Source organism: Sminthopsis crassicaudata, chromosome 1 (genome assembly GCF_048593235.1).
Source record: "Sminthopsis crassicaudata isolate SCR6 chromosome 1, ASM4859323v1, whole genome shotgun sequence".
NCBI classification, from domain to species: Eukaryota; Metazoa; Chordata; class Mammalia; order Dasyuromorphia; family Dasyuridae; genus Sminthopsis; species Sminthopsis crassicaudata.
The window spans coordinates 181,423,380-181,445,259 of NC_133617.1; the positions used below are offsets into that span (position 1 = coordinate 181,423,380).

The window sequence follows — 21,880 nt, forward strand, 5'->3', positions numbered from 1 at the left end:
TCATATTAAAAAGAAAGAGAAAATAGAAAATAGTTGTTGCTGAGAATGTAGAAACACAGGCATACTAATATATCCTTGGTGGAGCTATGAATTGGTCCTACATTCTGGAAAGCAATTTGGAACTATCCAAAAGATACTAAAACATTTATTAAGTTCTTTCAATGTATATTTCTAAGACTGTATGTGCTAGGTACTGGGGGAAACAATGCTCACATAAAGTAGTTTAATAGATGCTATAAGAGGAAGGCCTTTAAACTTAAGCTCCTTATGTTTGCCAATCTTTTTCTTTAGCATGATTTACAGAAGATAGCTACAAATCATTCAAATTAGAGTGAGGCAAGGATTTGATGCTTGCTCAGAGTGTGACCTAGGCAACCACAGAGGAAACAGGTTCTCTTTTCATTTGCAGGGAATAGGTCTAAGAATTTAAAGTTGGCCCATGTCTGACTGTGAAAGCTGCTTTTGGCCAGAAGGGTAAATATTTTAAAATATATTTTACTTAAAGCTTGCTGTCTTTATAACATGGTCATTTCCACTCCTTAAATTGAATCCTTCCTTGTGACTAAGGAAAAAAATTAAGCTTAATTATTAATTAAGCAAATTTAAGTTTTAAGAATTAAACAAAAATATATGATACTGAATATGTGTTTAATGAAGTATTCTGTCTTAGTAGTCCTCCATCTTCTCTGAGGCCTTCAGTTTTTTTTTTTTTCTTCTATTACTCAGATTTCAACTTCTTTTTAGTAATCTTTTTTATTTACACTGTAGTAATCATGCATATTATTTCCTTTTATTTTTTTTTATTCAGTCATATCCAACTCTTCATGACCCATTTGGGGTTTTCTTGGCAAAGATCCTGGGATGTTTTGTTATTTCTCTAGCTCATTTTACAGATGAGGAAACAGAGGCAAATATGGCTAAGTGACTTGCCCAGGGTCACACAGCTACCAAGTATCTGAAGCTGGATTTGAACTCAGGAAGATGAGTTCTCAACTCCAGACCTAATTCTCTATCCACTTTGGTTCATCTAGCTGCCCTCCAGTTTGTCTAGTTAATCTAATTAAAACTGTGTCACAGTCATCTTCCTTGTTCTAGATACCATATTCAGTTACCCCTTTTGGCAGCTACATAAGTTACTCTGGTTTTTATTGAACTTGATGAACAAAGATCTTTCTTTCCATCTCTTATAACCTATTACTGAACCAATCTCTCCTCACCAGTACTTAGGCAGTTGATTTGATTAAAATGTTATACAGAACTTGGATCATGTGATAGGAATTAATAGAATCTTTTTAGTTTTAATATTTTTGGCCAAAAAATGTTTGTGGCAGCCCTTTTTGTAGTGGCTAGAAACTGGAAAATGAATGGATGCCTATCAATTGGAGAATGGTTGGGTAAATTATGGTATATGAATGTTATGGAATATTATTGTTCTGTAAGAAATGACCAACAGGAGGAATACAGAGAGGCCTGGAGAGACTTACATCAACTGATGCTGAGTGACATGAGCAGAACCAGAAGATCACTACACATTTCAACAATAATACTATATGAGGATGTATTCTGATGGAAGTGGATATCTTCAACATAGAGAAGAGCTAATCCAATTCCAATTGATCAATGATGGACAGAATCAGCTACACCCAGAAAAGGAACACTGGGAAATGAGTGTAAACTGTTAGCATTTTTTTTGTTTTTCTCCCCAGGTTATTTTTACCTTCTGAATACAATTCTTCCTTTGCAACAACAACAACAACAACAAAATTTGCTTCTGCACATATATATTGTACCTAGGATATACTATAAGATATTTAATATGTATGGGAATGCCTGTCATCTAGGGGAGGGGGTGGAGGGAAGGAGGGGGAAAACTCGGAACAGAAGGGAGTACAAGGGATAATGTTGTAAAAAAAATTACCTATACATATGTACTGTCAAAAAATGTTATAATTATAAAATTAATTTTAAAAAATAAATATTTTGGCTATCTAATTTAATAAAACTTTTCCCATTCTACATAATTTTACAAAATTTGCCAGCTGTGTATTTCTGAGTTCATGCCATCAAACTTTTTCAAAATCCTTGAGATGAAATTTGTCTTGACTCTGGAAACTTGAATTTAATTAAAATAGCTAGGTGACTTCATATCATCATATTTGAGTCAAGAAGACTTAGTTAAATAACTCAGCCTTAGATGGGTATTAATTATGTGATTTGGGGCAAATCATTTGAGCACTGTCCCTCAGTTTTCTTATATGTAATATTAGATTAATAACATCACCTTTCTTGACATCATGAGAATAAAATGAGATCATATTTGTAAAGTGTTTTGCAAACCTTTAAACTGCTATATGAATTTTAGTAATTATATATTATCTTAAATTTTTGTTAATTATATTTGTGCTATTCTTTCTAGATTAAAAATTATTTTTCTTATGGGCAAAAATTAATCAATCAATCAACCAACCTTTATTAAATGTCTACTGTGTGGCTTGGAAATGTTCTAATTTGGAAAATGTAAAAAAGAGGCAATAGGCTCTGCCCTTGAGAGCTTTCAGTCTAAAAAAGAATAAAAAATAATAGCTTTGCTTTCTGTTTTTTGTTATTATTAAAACATCTGTTCCAAGCAACTAAATGATTCTTTTCTTTATCCTTCTTGCTCTGAACATCCATAAAATAATCTTTGCTATTGTCCATGGTCCCTTTGTAAGCCTTGATTTAGTGTGGGCTGGGCTTTGGCCTTCCTTAGTCATATTCTTTATAAAAAGCGGTACTTTTCCATCATATGAGTATATCCTTTTCAAATCTGAGCTCCTTAGAGAACTCCTGTTTTTCTGTTGTTATATGGGAGACAAAGGTGAACAAATTTGCGGTGGTATTCTTAACTTCTTCATTGGAAGCTTCAAAGGCATTTGATTTTGTGCATTGATTGCTAAGTAAATAGTATTTGAGAGTAGATAGTTGCTGAAACATGTCACCCTATAACCAACTTGTTCATGAGATTTTCTCTGAAGTAAGTTCTAAGCTAATGCCCAGAACACACAAATCCAGCTTAAACTGTTACTGGGCTTTCCTATTTTGGTAGGGCCTGCCAAAGTGTGTGTACCATTGGCATAATGTTTAATAATTCATTGTACACTCCAAGTCACAGTGAGGCATTGGGGCAAATTTTTAAAGGAGAAAAACAATTAACCTCAAAAAAGTTTAAGCTGAGGTTGTTGAGCCCTCCCTGTGTCTTCATCTACTCCTCCTCCAACTATCCAAACTACCAGGATAAAGATCAATGACTCAGCAAGTATTTATCAGTTCTTACTATATACTCTGTACTGTGCTAGACACAGGAGTAGAGCAGACAAAATCAGGTATGTTTGCAAGATGATATTAGAAAACACAGTTAACTCTTTCACATCGTGGGTGTGCCCCTGAAGCCTTGAAAATCTTCCTAATTTTTTTGGTCTTCCCTTCAGAAGTCTAAATTATTAATTATTAAAAGATAAAAATATAGTAATCTTATATAATTACCATGCATATACTTTATGCATTTCTGTATTCCTAATTTTTTTCTGTGTTGTCTACTGACCTTTGCATGTTATCTGAGATTTCTGCAAACTCCAAAAAAATTCTCAATTTCTTAAGCCAACCCTAAAAACCTGGGATGAAGAAAGTCATAATGGGAAAGGGATAGCAATAATAGAAGATATATAGTCAATTGGATTATAAATTCTTGAGGTCAGGGACTATTTCTTCTTTGCTTTTGCATTCCTAGTGCCAACACAAGGCCTTCTTTGTATATGGTAGATTCTTAATAAATATATAAAGTAGGGGCAGCTAGATGGTATAGTAGATAGAGCACCAGACCTGAAGTCAGGAAGACCCGAGTTCAAATTTGGCTTTAGATACTTAACATTTCCTAGCTATGTGATCCTTGGCAAGTCACTTAACCACAACTGCCTCAGGAAAAAAAAAAAAAAAAAAAAAGTATATGAAGTAGTCTCATTAACAGAGAGAGGGAAAGAGAATATTGTTTGCTTAATATAGGGGAGTCATAAGTATTTATCTCTAGTTTTTGCCTGAGGTCCAATCTTAACTGTTTATAAGACAAATTCATTGAAGGTCTCACTGGAATACTATATTATTCTTTCTATAATTGAACTTTTTATAACTTCATCCTAATACTGAAATTTTAAAAAAATCTCCAATTCTTAAGGATATCATTAATTTCCCAGATAAATTTGGAACCTTTAGAATTATATTTAACTTCTCTCTTAACCTTGCTTCTTCCCTATCCCTCATATCCAGTTGTATGCCAGGTTCAAGAAATGCTTTACACATCTCTCTTAGCAAGAGTCACTATGAGGATAAAATGATTTGATATATTTTATAAAGTGTGTTGCAAATCTTAAAGTACTATATAAATGCTATTGTAATTGTCATTAATGTTAATAATATTAATTTTTATCAATTTTATTTTAATTTTTACCATCTTTGGTTACATTTCGTCTGGATTCATTGTAATAATATCTTCTTGACTGTCCTTTTCAGCTCCCATTTATTTTTACCTCCTGTCCATCTGATATATCACTACCAGATTAATCTTTCTACCATATCTCTTTCAGTATCACTTTCCTTCCTAAAAACTCATAGCTTACTGAATGAACTCCTAAGTGATCTACTCCCAAACTAAAGAAAAGTGGTTGAATAGACAAATTCAGAATACTTGTTAATGTTTCATTGCCAAAATATCAGCATCCCAGGTAGATATTCTTTTTTTATTTATTGCTGTTGAATCATTTTTCAGTTGTGTTTTAGAGTTTTCTTGGCAAAGGTAATAAAGTGGTTTGTCATTTCTTTCTCCAGCTCATTTTACAGATGAGGAAACTGATGTGAACAATATTAACTGACATGCCCATGGTCACCTACTAGTAAATGTCTGAGATCACATTTGAATTCAAATCTTCCTGACTCTGAGGCTCAGTGCTTTATCTGCTAAGTCACCTGGCTGCCTTTTTTCTTTTAAGAATTCAGATAAAGGCATTGATAGCATGCTCATCATAGGTAAAATTGAAATGGAAAGGATAGATAGCAAAGAAGGAGGTCAAATCCAAAATATCTAACAAGATAAAATTCAAAAAGGACAAAAAGAGTTTATCTTAGAGGTAGATAGGGAGTCTATATCTATATCTATATATATATATATAGATATATATAGATAAATAGATAGGGAGTCTATATCTATATATCTATATCTATATCTATATCTATATCTATATCTATATCTATAGCCAGAATCACAGGCATAAACTTTGACTCCAAAGTGATTGCACTTTCCACACCTCCCTTTCAATCAACACAAGCCCCAACCAAACCAAACTTACTCACTGTTTACTGAACACTATTAATTCCTATCTCTTTTGTGCCTTTTCTTATGTCATTGTTTTTCCTCATAATATCATTCATTCCATTTCCCCCATCTCACCCCATTATTCTTAACTGTCTTTCAAATCCCAGCACAAAAGCCACTCCTTACAGGAAGTTTTTTCAGATTATCCTTAGCCAGAAATGATCTATCCTTTGGATATATTCCATTGCATGCTTGAGACATTCTAAATATACTGTGCTTATTTTTTATATGGCTTATCTCCTTTAGTAATTCTATCATAGATCTTCCTAGTATTCAGGAGAATGAGGGAATCAAAGATGGATATGAAGTTATTAGCCTAAGATAATATTTCTACTCATTTGGAAAGGAAATCTACGTTGAGTGTCATATTTAACACTATAAAATCTGTTTTGGAGGCATTGAACTTGAGAGAGGTCAGGGTTCAGGAGAATTATGTTTGGAAATACTGTCAGGACTTTTCCTTACAAGTGAGCCCTCTTTTATGGGTTCACTTTGCATGTAAACACTTTGAAATCAGGGATTGTTTTGTTTTTCTGCTCTTTGTTCTTAGCTCTTTCTTAGTCTAATACTTGGCATGGAGTCAGTACTTTAGAAATACTATTTATTTCCTCTTCCAGTACCTAGGGAACTGAAGTCTCCAAAAATGGGGTACCCTAAAGTTCCCCCAGAATTCGGGCAGTAATGTCAGAAGATGACACTCTAAAACATAAGTGAATAATCCATTTTACACTTGAGGATTAAATGGTCCAATAGATGATCTGTTTATGTGTTACTCATGTCACTAGGGTACTTCTGAGCAGTCTCACTAAGTGAATGATGAATAAGAAGCATCAGAGAGAATACTATAACATATATACATTGTAATCTTGGAAATTGGAATATGTTAACAGTGGAGTTAAAGTTTCCACAGATATCAAAACAGGATGAAGGGAGGGGTGAAGTATTTTATTAATATGTATCCAATCACCATGTGAGTCAAGGAACTATCTAAACAAAGTTCCAGATTGGCTAGTCAATGACTGGTCAAAGCACAAGCCTTTTCTATGGAATAGGTGAATAAAGAGGATTATAAATTGACCAATTGTACCTCCGATTGTAATTTGATAATTGTAACTAACTGTAAATCTGACCAATACAAACTTTGAGGGGGGGGGGGAGAGAATAAGGAATTGAACTAATAGTGCAAAGCTTGCTCCTCACTCTGTATTCTTGCATTTCTATTTTTTTCCCCCTGAGGCTGGGGTTAAGTGACTTGCCCAGGGTCACACAGCTAAGAAGTGTTAAGATTTGAACTCAGGTTCTCCTGAATTCAAGGCTGGTGCTCTATCCACTATTCCACCTAGCTGCCCCCTCACTCTGTATTCTTGCAAGAATTGAGTAAAAGATTCTTCATTCACTCTAAAAGAGTGTTGGTTGCAACTCTGCTCTGGAACTACCTTGCAACCTTGATCCTGATTCTGTATTTGAAATATCCTTCTTGGGGGGGACACTTGATTCTCACAAGAATCAAATAAATGATTCTTTTTTCACTTTAAAAGAGCATTGGTTGCAACTCTACACTGGGACTAGCTTGCAACTGGGGAAACAGTGGGCAGTGGCAGCTCATCCCGAGATTACTCCCTGATCCTGCTAAATTCCATGGAGTCTTTTGATAATATAATGATAAATGAAAATACAAGTTGGAGTGAGGTATATATGGAGTTAAAAAAAAAAAAATGCGTCAGCCCATAAACATATCAGCATAGCAGTATGGCACTGTCCAGAACAGAGTGTGGATGCTGTAATGCCGAAGAAACTGAGCAAGATAAGGATTAGAGAGTATTCAATACAGTATTTATTAAATGGAGAGATTTACTGGGACCAAATGGATCCATGGTTGGTCCCAGGGCTGAACTAGACTACCGTTTCTCAAAGTATCCAGCACTGAATTTCGGATTCAGCATTCTTTTATAAGGTAACAATGACATAATGGGGGAGGGACCTGGGATGACATAATGGGAGGTACCAGAGAGGCTCCCGATATTCTAATGATGTCTAAAATGGATAAAGACCTTTATCCCATTAAACATTAAGAGGGAGTAAGTATAGCCTAAGGTCTAAGATATAAGACCTTTATCCTATCTTACATTAAGAGGGCATGGTTATAACCTGAGGCAGAGTAACTGAATAGGGCAATCAGGGAAACTGAGTCAGGACCTTAAAAGAGAACTGTGGCACAACAATACCTGATTAGCCAACATTGATATTCAGATAATGTTTGGCAGATGTATTCCTTGCCTATTGTGGAAATGGGTTGTATGGTGAAATAGCAACTTTGGAAAGATTATGTTCTGAATGTCATCCATCTCCCTTTGCTCTGTACCTGCTTACAAACAACTTTTGGACAGTAATATTGTTTCCCAAGTAGACTTTCTCCTTCTGGGAAGTAAAAGCTGATGGAAATGATGTAGCCTAATTGGCAGTTATCTTTCTTTGGGTGGACCAATTGGATCGTGTTTTATTGGATTATGGATCTTCCAGTGAAGAAACACCTATCCACATCTTCTTTTCAATTTATAGTCCCCAAGAATCATCTCAGGGCACTACAAATGTAAATTACTTCCTCAGAGTCACATAGGCAGTGCGTATATATTTTGATTTATAAAAATTTTTGTGTGAGATTTTACAAGTTGTTTTTAGGCCAGATCTATGATATAATACATGAAGGGAACTCCTAGTGAGGAAGTGACCCTCACTGATGCAGATTTGCATCTCCTTTGGTATTTTTAGGTACATGGTAGGGGCCCTAAGAGTGAGAGTTTAAGTGATTTGCTCATGTTTACACAATCAGATGGAAGCATCAATCCCTGGTTTTTCTGATTCCAAAGTCAGTACTCAATATGACAGTTATTGCTATCTCTTATGAGTTTATCTAGGATGATAAAAATTTTGCTAGAGCCTGATTACCCCTGAGTAAACTGTTTGAAGGAAGAAAAATGTTATAAGAAATAAGAGGTCAATAGTGTTAGGTCAGAAGAGATGGAGGATCTTTGACTATTGGGAATTTAAGGCTCTTCTGTTGACTGTGCCTAGCATCTATCTGGAAAGATGAAACATACCCACATGAAGAAAAAGCCTGATATATGAGGCTATTTAATAAACCACAAATTTTTCATCTTGAATAAATTGCTAAATGAAGTTAAAAATAAAGGCATGGCTTATTAGATGTAGGTTATATCAAAAAACATTCAGACAACACAAATTGGAGTCTGCAGGGAAGACTTTATGGAGAAGATAGAATTTTATTTGGATCTGGGAAAGATAGATAGAATAGTCATAGACAAAGATACAAGGATATTTTAAATAAAAGGGAAGACCAAGCATGGTATATGTAAATAGAAATTTATGTGTTCCAAAAGTATACATTGGAACAAGTTTTATTAACCTAGGGTCTATAAAATTGGTTTAAAAAATATTTTCATTTCTTTGTTTCAAAACAATTGTGTTTCTTTGTAATTATATAATTACAAATGTATTTTAGTTTATGCATTTAAAGTATTCTGAAAGGGGATCTGTAGCTTTCACTAGACGACCAAGGAGGCAATAACACACAAAAAAAATTAAGAATATCTGTTCTGGAATTTGTGTAAAGATTTTCATTTCAGAATTTTCCTGTTTTCCCCAATTTTTTTTTCTATCAATCTATGAATGAATCTGTCTCTCAGCATTGCAGATAGCCTGAAGATAATGCCAGTAATTTTTTTCATCAACCTTTTTGCTACTTAATGTCATTCCCTTGAGGTTTCTGATTGTTATAAGAATTGTTGGCTTAATTTCAGGATTTTTTAAAAATCAATTACCATTTGTCAGCGGTATCTTTTAAGTCTGGGCCTGACTTATTTGCACAGGAACTTTTTCTGCCTTTCATCCACATTTAATCATCCTTCTTCCCTATGCTTTCACAACCTCTGTGGCTTTAAAGGAATTACTACTAAAGGGTAGAAGCTGAAGCAAGAGACATAAATTCTAGACCCAGTTAACTTTCAGACTGGTCCAAGTTATCTTTAAGGTGCTTTAGTCTCTTTATATGTAAAATAAAATATATTTTAAAAACATTTAAAATTAATTAGAGATGGTTTAGTCTCTTTATTTTGTGTTTGTGGAATCTGAGGCACAGAGTGGTGGTGTGTAAGGATACACAGGTAAGTCAGTAGCAGAAATGGCATTAGAAAGCAGGACTTCTGACTCAGCCTGCCATTCTTTCTATATGTTTCAAAACAATTTAATTACATTTTTTTTGTCACTGAATTTTATTAATGTTTTGATTTTACACTGCATATATTTATAGATTACTCCTACTTATGAGAGTTCTCTTATAACAAAGTCAAACAGGAAAAAAATAATACCTCATTCATTTTTCCTTATAGGGAGGGGATCACATAGTACAAAGAATACTGACTCTTTAGTCAGAGGATTTTGGTTCAAACCTCTTTGTTTTTGTTTGTTTGTTTTGTTTTGTTTTTGTTACATATGTGTACTTGAGCAAATCACAAATGCCCCAACTTTAATTCTTTCAACTGTAAAATGGGGAGGAGAAGAGATAAAATGATCCTCAAGGTCCCTTAACCCTGAAGATATCTCTATATGTAAGAAAGTATGAATTTGGAAGGTCCTTTAAATAGAGTTGGTGCCTGACAGTTGATGTGGTCTTTCTATAAACTATAGGTGTAAACAAAGGGGTTCAAGCTTCTTTTTTCTAGTGTAAAAGGCTACACAAAATAGCTGCCTTTGGTGCCAGAGTGGAGTTCCACCTTGCTTTTCTTCTCATTTTGCCAAACTCTCTCATTTCTGAATGAATATTTGTCACCAGGAGATAATGCTTTGAGTACTATTACTTAACTCTTTCTTACTCATTGCTAGAGGTGGTAGAGAAATTATAAATTCTAGATCAAGACATTAAAAAAGAAAATTATTTTTCTGATCAAAATTTCTAAACATTGTAGTATATATCCAGTTGTGTAAAACTCTGCTATCTCAGTTGGGATTTTCTTGGTAAAGATATTGGGATAGTTTGCCATTTCCTTCTCCAGTTGGATTTATAGATGAAGAAACTGAAATAAACAGGGTGAAGTAATTTGTCCAGGATCACACAGTTAGTAAGTGTCTGAGGCTAGATTTGAACTCTGCTCATCTTGACTTCAGAGATAGTGTTCTATCCATTGTGCTGTCTATAATCCTGTAGCATGCTATAATCCATAGCACAGCTTAATTGACACTTTCTATATGAGGCTTTACCTCAATTTGCACTCCCCCAACCTCCTAGTCATTAGTATCATCTCCCCAAAGTCATATGTGTGTGTGTATATTGTATATAAATATGTGTGTGTGTGTGTGTGTGTGTGTGTGTGTGTGTGTGTATAAGATATATGCCAATGTTTTTCTTTTCTCACTCTTCTCCCCCCATAGCCTTCTTGAGGGTAGAGTTTTAGGGTTCTTGTGGGGTTTTTAATTTTTGAATCTCCAGTGCCTACCGCAGTGTGTAGTTAATAATAACCACTTATTTGTTGAATGGACATCTCTTTTCTTTACCAAATAGAAGTTTGGTCTTTTAAAGTATCATTTTTTCTCAATTAAGTTAAAAGCATTTTTAACATTCATTAAAAAAAAAAATGTTGAGTCCCAAATTCCCTCCCTTCCTTCTTTCCCCCTTTCTTTCTTGAGAAGGAAAAGCAATCTGATACAGATTATATATATGAAGTCATGCAAAACCTATTTCAATTAAATAAAAGTTTGAACACAGAGCTCATATTCATCTTTTATGACACTGAAATACCTAGTACAGGGCTTCATATGCTGTAGGCACTCATTAAATGTTGATTGAGTTGAATACATGTCTGAGATTGGTTTGTTTAGTGTGTTGGAACATTGTGCTCACAAAGCTTACCTTATGCTTAACTCCTCACCTTCCCCTACCCCCACCACAGACCAATTTCCTTGATTTGGTTCCAAGTTTAAATAAAGATGTGACTAACAAATATAGACACATCTTTAACCACTATAAGAGCCAAGGGAGTTTTAAAGGTAGAATAACTTTGGAGATTGTTTTATTGTTGCCATTTCCAATCTTTTTTTTTTTTCTTTTTTTTTGGGGGGGCGGGCGATGTGCAGCAGAGGAAGAAGGATATAAGGTGAGGGAAAAAGTTATTTCCCATTTTCTTGAAATGATAAGATCAGGGGTAGTATGGGTTGGAGAAGTTGTCAGGATGACAAAATCTCAGTCATAGGTAATGGAAGTTGGAAGTGGAATAGCTGCTAGAAGATTCTGTAGCATATACATATGATAGAGTAATATAGAGTAAAATAACTTTATGAATGAAGTAGCTAGGTGCCACAGTGGCTAGAGTACCTGGTCTATCTACCTCTCACCCAGTTCTTACCTATGGTTCTAATAAACTGTAGTATGCGTCCCAGCCACACCCTAACACTCTAATAGCATATGGGCTAATGTATGTTGAATGTAAACAATAGTTCTATAATCTCTATCCCATGTACATGAAGACTTTTGTTCCAATGAACAAAGTGAGAGTGGTGCTTCCAATGAAGCAGGCAACTTAGAGCACTTAGAGCTTGGTCAGTCATCAAAGCCAAGATCATTTGCTGCATTCTGAACCATCATTAGTCATTTGACGTCTGTTTTTCCACTGAACATTGAAGAGTGGAGGAGAGAGACCAATGACTTTGTGCAGCTCTGCCTCACTTAAGTCTAGTTTACTTACTAATTAAAATCTCTCTGTGATGTCTTTGGTCCTCATCAAAAAATGAAGAATAAACAACTACTCTAAGAAGATAAAGATTGCAGTCAACTTATCTGTTATTAGTCATATTTTGTATACTGGAAAACGATTCTTAACTACTTTCATTGAAGGTCTACCATAAAGTCATTAGGTCAGGGTTCCTTTTAGAGTCTGTAAGTGTCACTTTTTATTTTTTTCAGGCTCCACTCTTTGATTTTCTGTCCTGGGAGAATATTGTTACATGGAAGACTATTGATTTCAATTTAATTCAATACATTAAACATTCAAAGCATCTATTTTGTTCCAGGATGACACTATGTGTGAGCAAAATGCTCTTTTTAAAATGTCTTTCTAGGGACAGCTAGGTAGCTCAGTGGATAAAGCATCAACCCTAAAGTCAGAAGGACCTGAGTTCAAATTAAGTTCAGACACTCAATACTTTCTAGCTGTGGTGACCCTGGGCAAGTCATTTACCCCCAATTGTCTCAGGAAAAAAAAAAAAATTTTGTCTGTGTAGAACACAAATCCCTGTGGTGGATGTCATCTATTTCAGAATTGTGTGCTGTAGATATTGTTTGTGAAAACCTGACTATTTCCTTTTCAAAACTATTTTATCAAGAATGCTCTCTGTTCATTTATATAACAAAGCTTATATTAAGGACCTACCGCAATGATAAAAATAAAACTCTCTGGATTCAAAGTGTTTCTGTTTTGATGAAAACTGCCTAAACACAGGTATGACAAACAGCAAACGTGTAATAATTATTTTTAGAAAAATTTTTAGAAATGGGAAAAGATGGAAAAGCCTTATAAAAGATGTGAGATATGAGTAGGAAAAAATGCTGGTTCAGTCTTAAGAAGAAGGAAGACACAACTCCATTGGTACCCACTTCAATATCAAGAGATATAGTAGGTGACCTGTACAGGGAGTATTTAATGGAAAACTTAGGCAAGAATTATTCAGGATGAAAAACATGGAACAATTACAGTCCGCATCATTAGAGGAGAAACTTTTATGGATAATAGATTTATCAGATATCGTTGAGTTCTCTATTTATTATTTGGACACCTAAAATGAAGTAGACAACAAAGAGATAATTTTCAATCTCAGACAATGAACAAACTTTCAGATAATTTTTAAATCATTGAGCTTAAATTTTTTTTTTTCCTAGCTGAAAGTGGCAAACTAACATAATGACCTTATCTGTGTATACTTTTTCAGGATAGAATTGAGAATCTATTCCTGACCCCCAACTTCTGAAGGTTTAAAATAAAAACTCATTTCCTTTTCATTGGTATACAAGAAAGGAAAAATAATGCCCAACTAGAGTTAGAATCAGAAGAAAAGAAGATTAATGATGAAAGAGAATGGAAGAAAATCAGGGAAGTAAAGCCATAATAAAAACCAAAATACATAATAGTGTACAAACTAAACACTATATACTTATTATTTACATGAGGCTGGGCATTTCTTTTTTTTAGAGAGAAAGGAAAGCAGAACATAATGTTATGTAAAAGTTTTTTAAAATCTCATTTTCCAGTGTTCTTTCATTGTTTTCCTGTACCTTTGCCTTATTACCTTGTTATGGCAGCAATAACTATTGTTGATAACATTTTTGCATTCAGTAGATTCCTGATGGTCTCAAATAGCTGAAATTACATAGCATGATAGACTTGTTTTAGAAAAGGACCTCAAGTGCCCTTTCTACATTTGATACTGAAATTATAATAACTATAAGGAACTAAATAATAATCATTCTTTTCTAACATACAAATCAAAATATAGTTACCTTATCTTCATATTTTTGGTCATATTTTCTAATAATAGAATTTACATATACAAGTACATATACCCAAGTAAATGAATAGTAAATTGTATCATTTTAAGACCTAATTACATACATAATTTCTTCCCCTGGAAATACTCAAAGAAAAATTTCTATTAGAATATATCCAATAATTGTAATTCTCAAGTAAATTATAAATATAGTGTTCATAGACACTCCTTAGACTTGAATTTTTTTTAAAGTACTTGATGTGAAAGTATTAGTTTGGGAAATTAGACCAATCCTCAGCCTTTTATTCCATTTTCTCCTTCAACTTTGTTTTCTCCTGTCTCCAAATTCCCAAGGGCAGGAGGTTTTAAAATTAGAATCTCATCAGCACAAAGGTTTTCAAATCCTTCATTTCAAAGAGAAAAGGGCCACTCCACCCCTCAAGGAGTACCAGAATTTTCCACATGATTTTGTTCTTCTAAAGGTCACCTCTGATGGAAAAAACTGCGCATTTTTTACTGAAAAGGAATAAAGAAGTCTAGCAGGGTGTGTGGGTATGTGTTTGTACACTTGAAGAGAAAAACTGTTGTCTTCTGAAGAGACAAGACATGATGAATATGACATTGCATAAACGTAGTGTCATGATTGGATCTTGCCTGCTCCATGAAATCCTCTCCTCATATTTGTAATGCATCTGGACCTTTCTCCTTTTATCTCTTCCTTCCTTCCCCCTTTTTGGACAAATCATCCCCTTTTGGTTCATTTCTAATGTTTCACTACAATCACTTACAATTCTGATTTAAATTCTGATTGTAACATTGGAAAGAGCTTTGGCTGTTGGAGTCAAATGGTCTGGGTTTGAATTTCCCTCCAGTGCTTACTTTCCTTCATCAACAACATAGACAAATTCCTTAACTTCCCTGGGTCTTAGTTTTCCTAATCTATACAGTGCAAAGGTTAGACTAGATGGCCTCTGAACTATTAGTTAAGTGATTTAGCTGTGACTCCAAGATATACTTTTGTCCATAACCAGCTTCACCATTTGCTTCCTTTCCTTTCAATTAGAGGAAATCACCGTTACCTATTTCTTTCTTTCTTTCTTTTTTATTGAAGCTTTTTATTTACAAAGCATATGCATGGGTAATTTTTCCAACATTGACCCTTGCATAACCTTTTTCTGTAAATTTTCCCCTCCTTCCTCCCACCTCCCTTCCCCTAGCTGGCAGGTAGCCCAATACAGGTTAAATATGTTGAAATACATGTTAAATCCAATATATGTGTACATATTTATATATAGTTATCTTGTTGTGTAAGAAAAATCAGATCAAGAAAGAAGAAAAAGAAAAACAGAAAGAAAACAAAATGCAAGCAAATAATAACAGAAAGAGTGAGAATACTATGCTGTGGTCTACCCTCTGTTCTCACGGTTCTCTCTCTGGGTATAGATGATTCTCTTTATCACTGAACAAGTGGAACTGGTTTGAATCATCTCATTGTTGAAGAGAGCCACGTCCATCAGAATAGATCTTCATATAGTCTTGTTGTTCCCATGTATAATGATCTCCAGGTTCTGCTCATTTCACTAAGCATCAGTTCATGCAGGTCTCTCCAAGCCTCTCTAAAATCATCCTTCTGGTAGTTTCTTACAGAACAATAATATTTCATAACCATTCATGTACCATGATTTGTTTAGCCATTTTCCAGTTGATGAGCATTCATTCAGTTTCCAGTTTCTGGCCACTACACAAAGAGCTGCCACAAACATTCTTGAACATACAGGTGTAAGGGCCCTTTAAATGGGCGGACACAGTGCATCGGGAGATTGAGGCCCAGAAGTAATTTCTGTGGATATTAGGACTGCCCTTGGGCGGGATCCTGGCCATATTGAGATAGTTTCATAATGGGTGACTCTCTCGCTGATTGGCTGTGTGTGTGACCTCACAGGCCCTATGTAAGCCCACTGCAGGCAGCAACCGCCCTCTTTAACCTCATGCTGTTCACCCTGGCTCCTAGCCTGGGTGGCCAAGCCAAGATGGGTAGCCGAAAGAGGTAAGGATTTTGGTAGTGAACACGTGGGTCTTCTGACCAGGTGTTCACTCGGGAACCAACAAGTCAGGGCATCAGTCAGGGCATTATTTGAGTAGGTATAATAAAGGCTTTTAAGATTACACGTGGTTGTTCTTGAGTGCGCTACCGGTTATTAAGCTATAGATTCAAGAGATTGTGGCCAGAGACCTTAGAAGGCCTCAGAGGAGGCGAGCCGGGTAGAGCTCACACTGCAAAGGACAGTGGTCGAAGGTACTCTGGTGGGTCTAGGACAGACTAGTAATTGTAACTGCCAGGAGAGCACGTTACATACAGGTCCCTTTCTTTTCTTTAATATCTTTTTGAGATATAAGCCCAGTAGTAATGCTGCTGGGTCAAAGGGTATACACAGTTTGATAACTTTTTGGGCATAGTTCCAAATTGCTCTCCAGAATGGTTGGATTTGTTCACAGTTCCACCAACAATGTATCAGTGTCCTAGTTTTCCCACATCCCATCCAACATTCCTCCCTGTCTTTTCCTGTCATCTTAGCCAATCTGAGAGGTGTGTAATGTTATCTTAGAGTTGTCTTAATTTGCATTTCTCTGATCAATAGTAATTTGCACTGTAACCTATTTCTTAGGATTGTTGTGAGAGATAAAATGCCAAATGGAAAGTGCAAGTCTTTGTTGTTGTTGTATTTTTGTTTTTGTTTTTGTTTTTTTGCGTCATCACATCTAAAATAGAAGCAAAAGTGGCCATTTCAGAGAACTGTGATAAGAAAGAGAGAGAGTGAGAGAGAGTATATCTGGCTGGTGATTATACTCCTTGTTAATTCATTTTTCATTGAACTTTGCTATCTAGGCATGAGTTCAGTAGCAAGTACAGCATTTTACAATATCAAGTCTGGGGAGAATGGTCAGGGACTAAGTAAATGAAGTATGGATTAAAAGAAGGGTAAGTTAGTGGACATAATTGTTCTTGATAGCACTCTTCTATGTGTTAGTTTACAAACACTCCAATTTCCAGATAATGGTTTTTATACATTTCTCAAAAATCAGGAATCATGAATAGGAAGACTTAAGTCAAGACCCTAGTTTTGGAATTCAACCATCATTTTCTTTCTTTTTATTTCAGAAGTCCATTTGGATCCTTGTCGGACATGGTGTCCTGTTGCTGACTGCCAGACTGTGTGCCATATTGAACAGAATAATTCAGGACAGCCCACAATGGTTGAATGTCCTTCTTGTCACTTGACATTCTGCTCATGCTGCAAAGATACCTGGCATGCTGATCGCTCTTGTCGGGACAGCCAGCCTGTTATTGTCTTGCCAACAGAACATGGGTAAGACTGAATTGAATTTATTAGATATTTGTTATCTCAATAAGGGGAATTACAGGGGGATTCTTTAGTGTGAAGGATTGCCACCAAAGTCCCTTCCAACTCTCAAATTCTATGATCTCTTGACTTTTCTAGAATCCCTGAATGGTCTTCCTAGAGTTTTAAGTGCCTTTGGTGCTGCATGGAATAACCACTTTTCTTAAATTTTAATGTAACATTGTCCTTAGGAGCATTACATGAATGTCATTAAAATGCTTCTGCATTTACGAGATTATTTCTAAAGGGATTATTTAGAGTTAAAGGATCTTCCAGGTATTATTGAAGATGCAGAGGTTTTATTCAGTTTTCTTTGCCTCATCCAGTAGAGGGGGAATCAATACGGTCAGTAGGAACTCAATGGAAAATCTTGGTTTAGCTATTTATCTGCTTCCTTATTTAATATCTCTGTGCCTTAGTTTTCCTGCTTGTATTTATTGAATGGGACAAGAATTGTTCTTCTCCTACTTTTCTCCCATTTTGAGGTCTGGTTGCTGAGTAAAAATATTATATTACATTTGAAAACATCCACAGGGAAAGGAATCTTCTTAAAACGTAATAGTGCAATGAATACTTGTCATATAGTTTTTGTGTTATGTTAGAAATTCGGCTCTTTGAAGATGGTACCCCTGCTGGGAGGTGGTAAGATGTGAGTCAGTTCAGCTTGTACCATCTGGTCCCTGGAGGTTTTTGTTGTTGTTGTTGTTGTTTTTAAATCAAAAGAGGAGCTCCCTGAGTATGACTTTTGGTTTAATCTTTTGGTTTTGCTTGAGGCCATGAGTATTCTGTATTAATGGGAACATAGCTACCAGTATTACAATCCATTCAATGAAAGAACCCCAGCACTGTTTCTAAGATGATTATGTGGCTTTTTTAGGATTCTCCAAGTCACTAACTCATATTAATATCCTTGGATATCCACAAAGAATTAGCATGATTAAAGGTTTAGTACAGTAGAAGAAGAGGGATATTAGGGCAATACTTCACTCTTCCTTCCTACTAATTTTTCCCCACTAGTGATTTCAAAATTTCTACCTACTATCTCATCCCTGTATAGAGGGAATGTCATAGTTAATTTATTTAGCTGATTGTCTTATAAGCAGTTTATTTTGCTGCTTATAATGATATATTAGTATATATAGTATATTACTATATATAGTATATAGTTATATAGTACATATTACATTAGTTATATAATGATATAATAGTTATCATTTCTGTCTCTGATGATTATTATTATTCAAGTCTTGTTTTACTTTTTAATTTTTCACATGTAGATACTTTTTAAAATCTGGCTCCATTTTCGCCTCTTTTAGCTTACACCTAGAGACTTCTGTTATAGCCATGTACATAGGGAATACCTATTTATTTTTCATGCTAGGTTAGCAAATCATAGTAATGAAGATAAACTGACACTGAATAAAATAATAAGACTGCATTCTAACACTAAATGTAAATGATTTTGAATTTCCTGTCACATATTTGTACTCCTTCTATCCTCAATTTTCCAATCTTTCCTAAAAATCAAGTTGTATGCACATTTTTGTCTCCTATGCATACATGTGCAAACATAAACACACATATACCAACATGGATAACATAGAAAATGACTTTAATTGCTTTTATCAGACCTGGAAATTCAATATAGATCCTTTCCAAGAAGGATACTATTTTTTACTTAGTTCTTAGGTCTTAGACCACCTTCCTCATCTACCATCCTACTTAGTTGAAATAGCTGTGGTTCTTGCTAATTGAATAGTCCAAATTTATTTCCTAAATCCTTGTCCTTTCTTTTTCCAGAGCCCTCATTGGGATGGATGCAGAAGCCCCCATTAAGCAATGCCCTGTTTGCCGGGTCTACATCGAACGGAATGAAGGCTGTGCTCAGATGATGTGTAAGAATTGTAAGCACACATTTTGCTGGTACTGCCTCCAGAACCTGGATGTAAGTTCTCATGTGGGGATCCATCTCATGTCTTAACATACCTGAATACTATCCTGCTTCTTTTCATTTTTTAATATGTCTAGAAGTCTTGAAACAAAAAACTTGTTTTTCTAAGAAAAAATGACTTTCCCAACTTTAATTGCTCTTTCTGAAGACTTTCTTAGCTGGTGCAATTTGGAGCATTGCCTTAGCTGTTCATCAACATTTATTAAATGCCTGCTATATGCCAGGCACTGTGCTAAGCATTAGAGATTCAAAGAAAAGCAAAAGGCAGTCAATCTCTCAATTACTTACAATTAAATGAGAAAAGACAATATATAAAAAGTTGGGAAGGGGAAGGGAAGAATACCTTACTCAAAAACATGATAAGTTCAAAGGAATGCACTTGTTTGAGAACTGAAAATCTGGATGCCCTCCTTAAACAGAAAATCTTCAGATCAATAAAGGAAGAGAGATAAAAGCAGTAGAGACTTTTTGTTGTTGTTTGTTTGCTTTTGCTTTTTCAATTTTCTCCTTTTCTGATTTTTCTTGCACAACATGACAAATACAGAAATGTTTAAAAGAATTCACATATTTAACCTACATCAGATTGCTTTTGCTATCTTGGAGAGAGAGGGAGAAAAATTTGTAACACAAAGTTTTATAATAATGAATGCTGAAAACTATCTTTACATGTATTTAGAAAAATAAAATACTATTGGGGAGGAAAAAGAAGTAGTGAGAAAACCTTGGTTTCAGTTCCATTTAGGGTTCAAAACCCTGGAGTGTCAGGTGATTTGAGCTTGATTAGAAATGACTGTAAATTTGAACTGAAAAAATTCATCTCTCTCAGTTTAATCATGATATAACAGTCATTCCAGGGCTACAACTGATACTCATAGACATATTAACCAGACTTCAAAGTCTACATTCTTCAAATCCAGTGGTTTGTAGTGTTTGCTAAGCACATAGTATTTCTCAGTTCTTCTTTTTACACACTTGGGGTCATTAATATAGACCTTGTGTTATGCATCCCTTTGAGCATCTGGTAAACTACTTATCAGAATAATATTTTTAAATGTATAAAAGACATAGGATTAAAAAGGAAACTGATTCTATTAAAATATGGATTCTAAAATTCTAACAAAAATTTGTGGTCCCTATATTAATAATTCCTTCTATGATTATTCTTAATCATTTGCCACATATCTTATTTTGCTCCTTATATGTGGTGTATCAATTCATTTCCTCCAAATTGGTTGACTAGAATTGATGGACTAAAAATTGTTAATTTGTTAAGGGCTTCAAGTATTCTTCATTTTTTCCCTTAGTGCTTTGTACTTAATGAATGTTTGTTGAATTGAAATGAGCAGCTTATGCATAGTATAGTCTTAAATATCAGTGGATTGTTCAGTAAATATAAATTAGTGCTTTTGTTCATCCTTTACCTAAATTCCAATCCATCAAACTGAAACCCGTTTCCCAAAATGGCTTCCTGGTAAAGACATCATAATCTGTTTGGCCAAATGGTTATTTTTGCCCATCATCCTCTCTTTCCATAAAGAGGTATATATATATTTTTTTAGTTGTTAAAAGGCAAGCTTTTGATCTGGATAGAAATGGCAACAGAACTCCTTCCCAGGCTCTTGCTTTTTTATGGGTTTGCTATTAACCCTTTTAAGAAAGACCATCATAGGGCCTGCTACAATTATAATATGGGACATTATGGAAGAGGAATTAAACAGGATTGTATAACCCCTTGTCATATAGAGCTTTGTGAATAATTGAAATGAATTCATCTGAGGTAAATGAATGATGGAATTGACAATTTCCTTTTCATTCCATTAGCATCTTAGAAGGGTCATATTCAGATTCTGGGCTCATGACATACTTATGCCTTCTGTAGAAAACAAAGAGATAAATGTGCACCCTAGATCTCAGTCTTCTTTGGCAGATTGATTTGTGTTTTGGTGAATGGTGCTGCAAAGAACACACAGTGCTGGCACTTGAGATGAGGCAAGGCAGATGTTAAATGGCTCATAACACTGATATCAGATGTGGAAGGAAGCATCTTGTTCTATTCATCATTTTCCTATTCATCACTTTTGCTCTGTTTAAACCAATGGTGTTGGCATTGGATGCATATTGAGCTGCTTTCTGTGCAGATTACACATGGGGGTTGGTGTGCTAGCTTCTAGGAATATTTTAAGGATGGGGAAGGAGGGGTCATTGTCCCAAATGTTAGGCATTTAAATAAAGAATGGTTTCAGTTGGCCAAGCAACACAGATTTAGTTCTTTTGCTGATTTTGATCTGTTTGTAAATCGGTTTTGATAATACTATGAATTCTGGATTGATCCAGCTACTCCAAGGGATCTATGATTTCACTAATGGGGGTAACTTCCCCAGTAAGGAATATCATATGTCTTGTGACCCTCTTGTCCATGCCTTTCCATAAGGGGATCATTCTTAAAACATATCTTGCCATTATATGCCCAGTTCCTTCTCTTATACAAAATAAATACACAATGATTTGATGGAGGGAAGAAAATCTAATAACCAGGGGAATTGAAGCAAGAAAGTTGGAGAGGTGGCCCAGAAGTGA

The 21,880-nt window shown here is 35.0% G+C and overlaps 1 protein-coding gene across 4 annotated transcripts in view; it reads left to right on the forward strand.

The window, feature by feature from the left end:
* The window catches only part of RNF144B (ring finger protein 144B), a 252,393-nt gene that overhangs the window by 222,466 nt on the left and 8,047 nt on the right, over positions 1-21,880 (forward strand). For all 4 annotated transcript variants that reach the window (XR_012483017.1, XM_074272496.1, XM_074272504.1 and 1 more), the window contains 2 exons: positions 17,112-17,319; positions 19,153-19,297. Coding sequence is in view for 3 of the 4 variants with exons in the window: in XM_074272496.1 (XP_074128597.1) it covers positions 17,112-17,319; positions 19,153-19,297 (353 nt within the window). In the remaining variant the exon portion in view is untranslated. The remainder of the gene's footprint in view (positions 1-17,111; positions 17,320-19,152; positions 19,298-21,880) is intronic.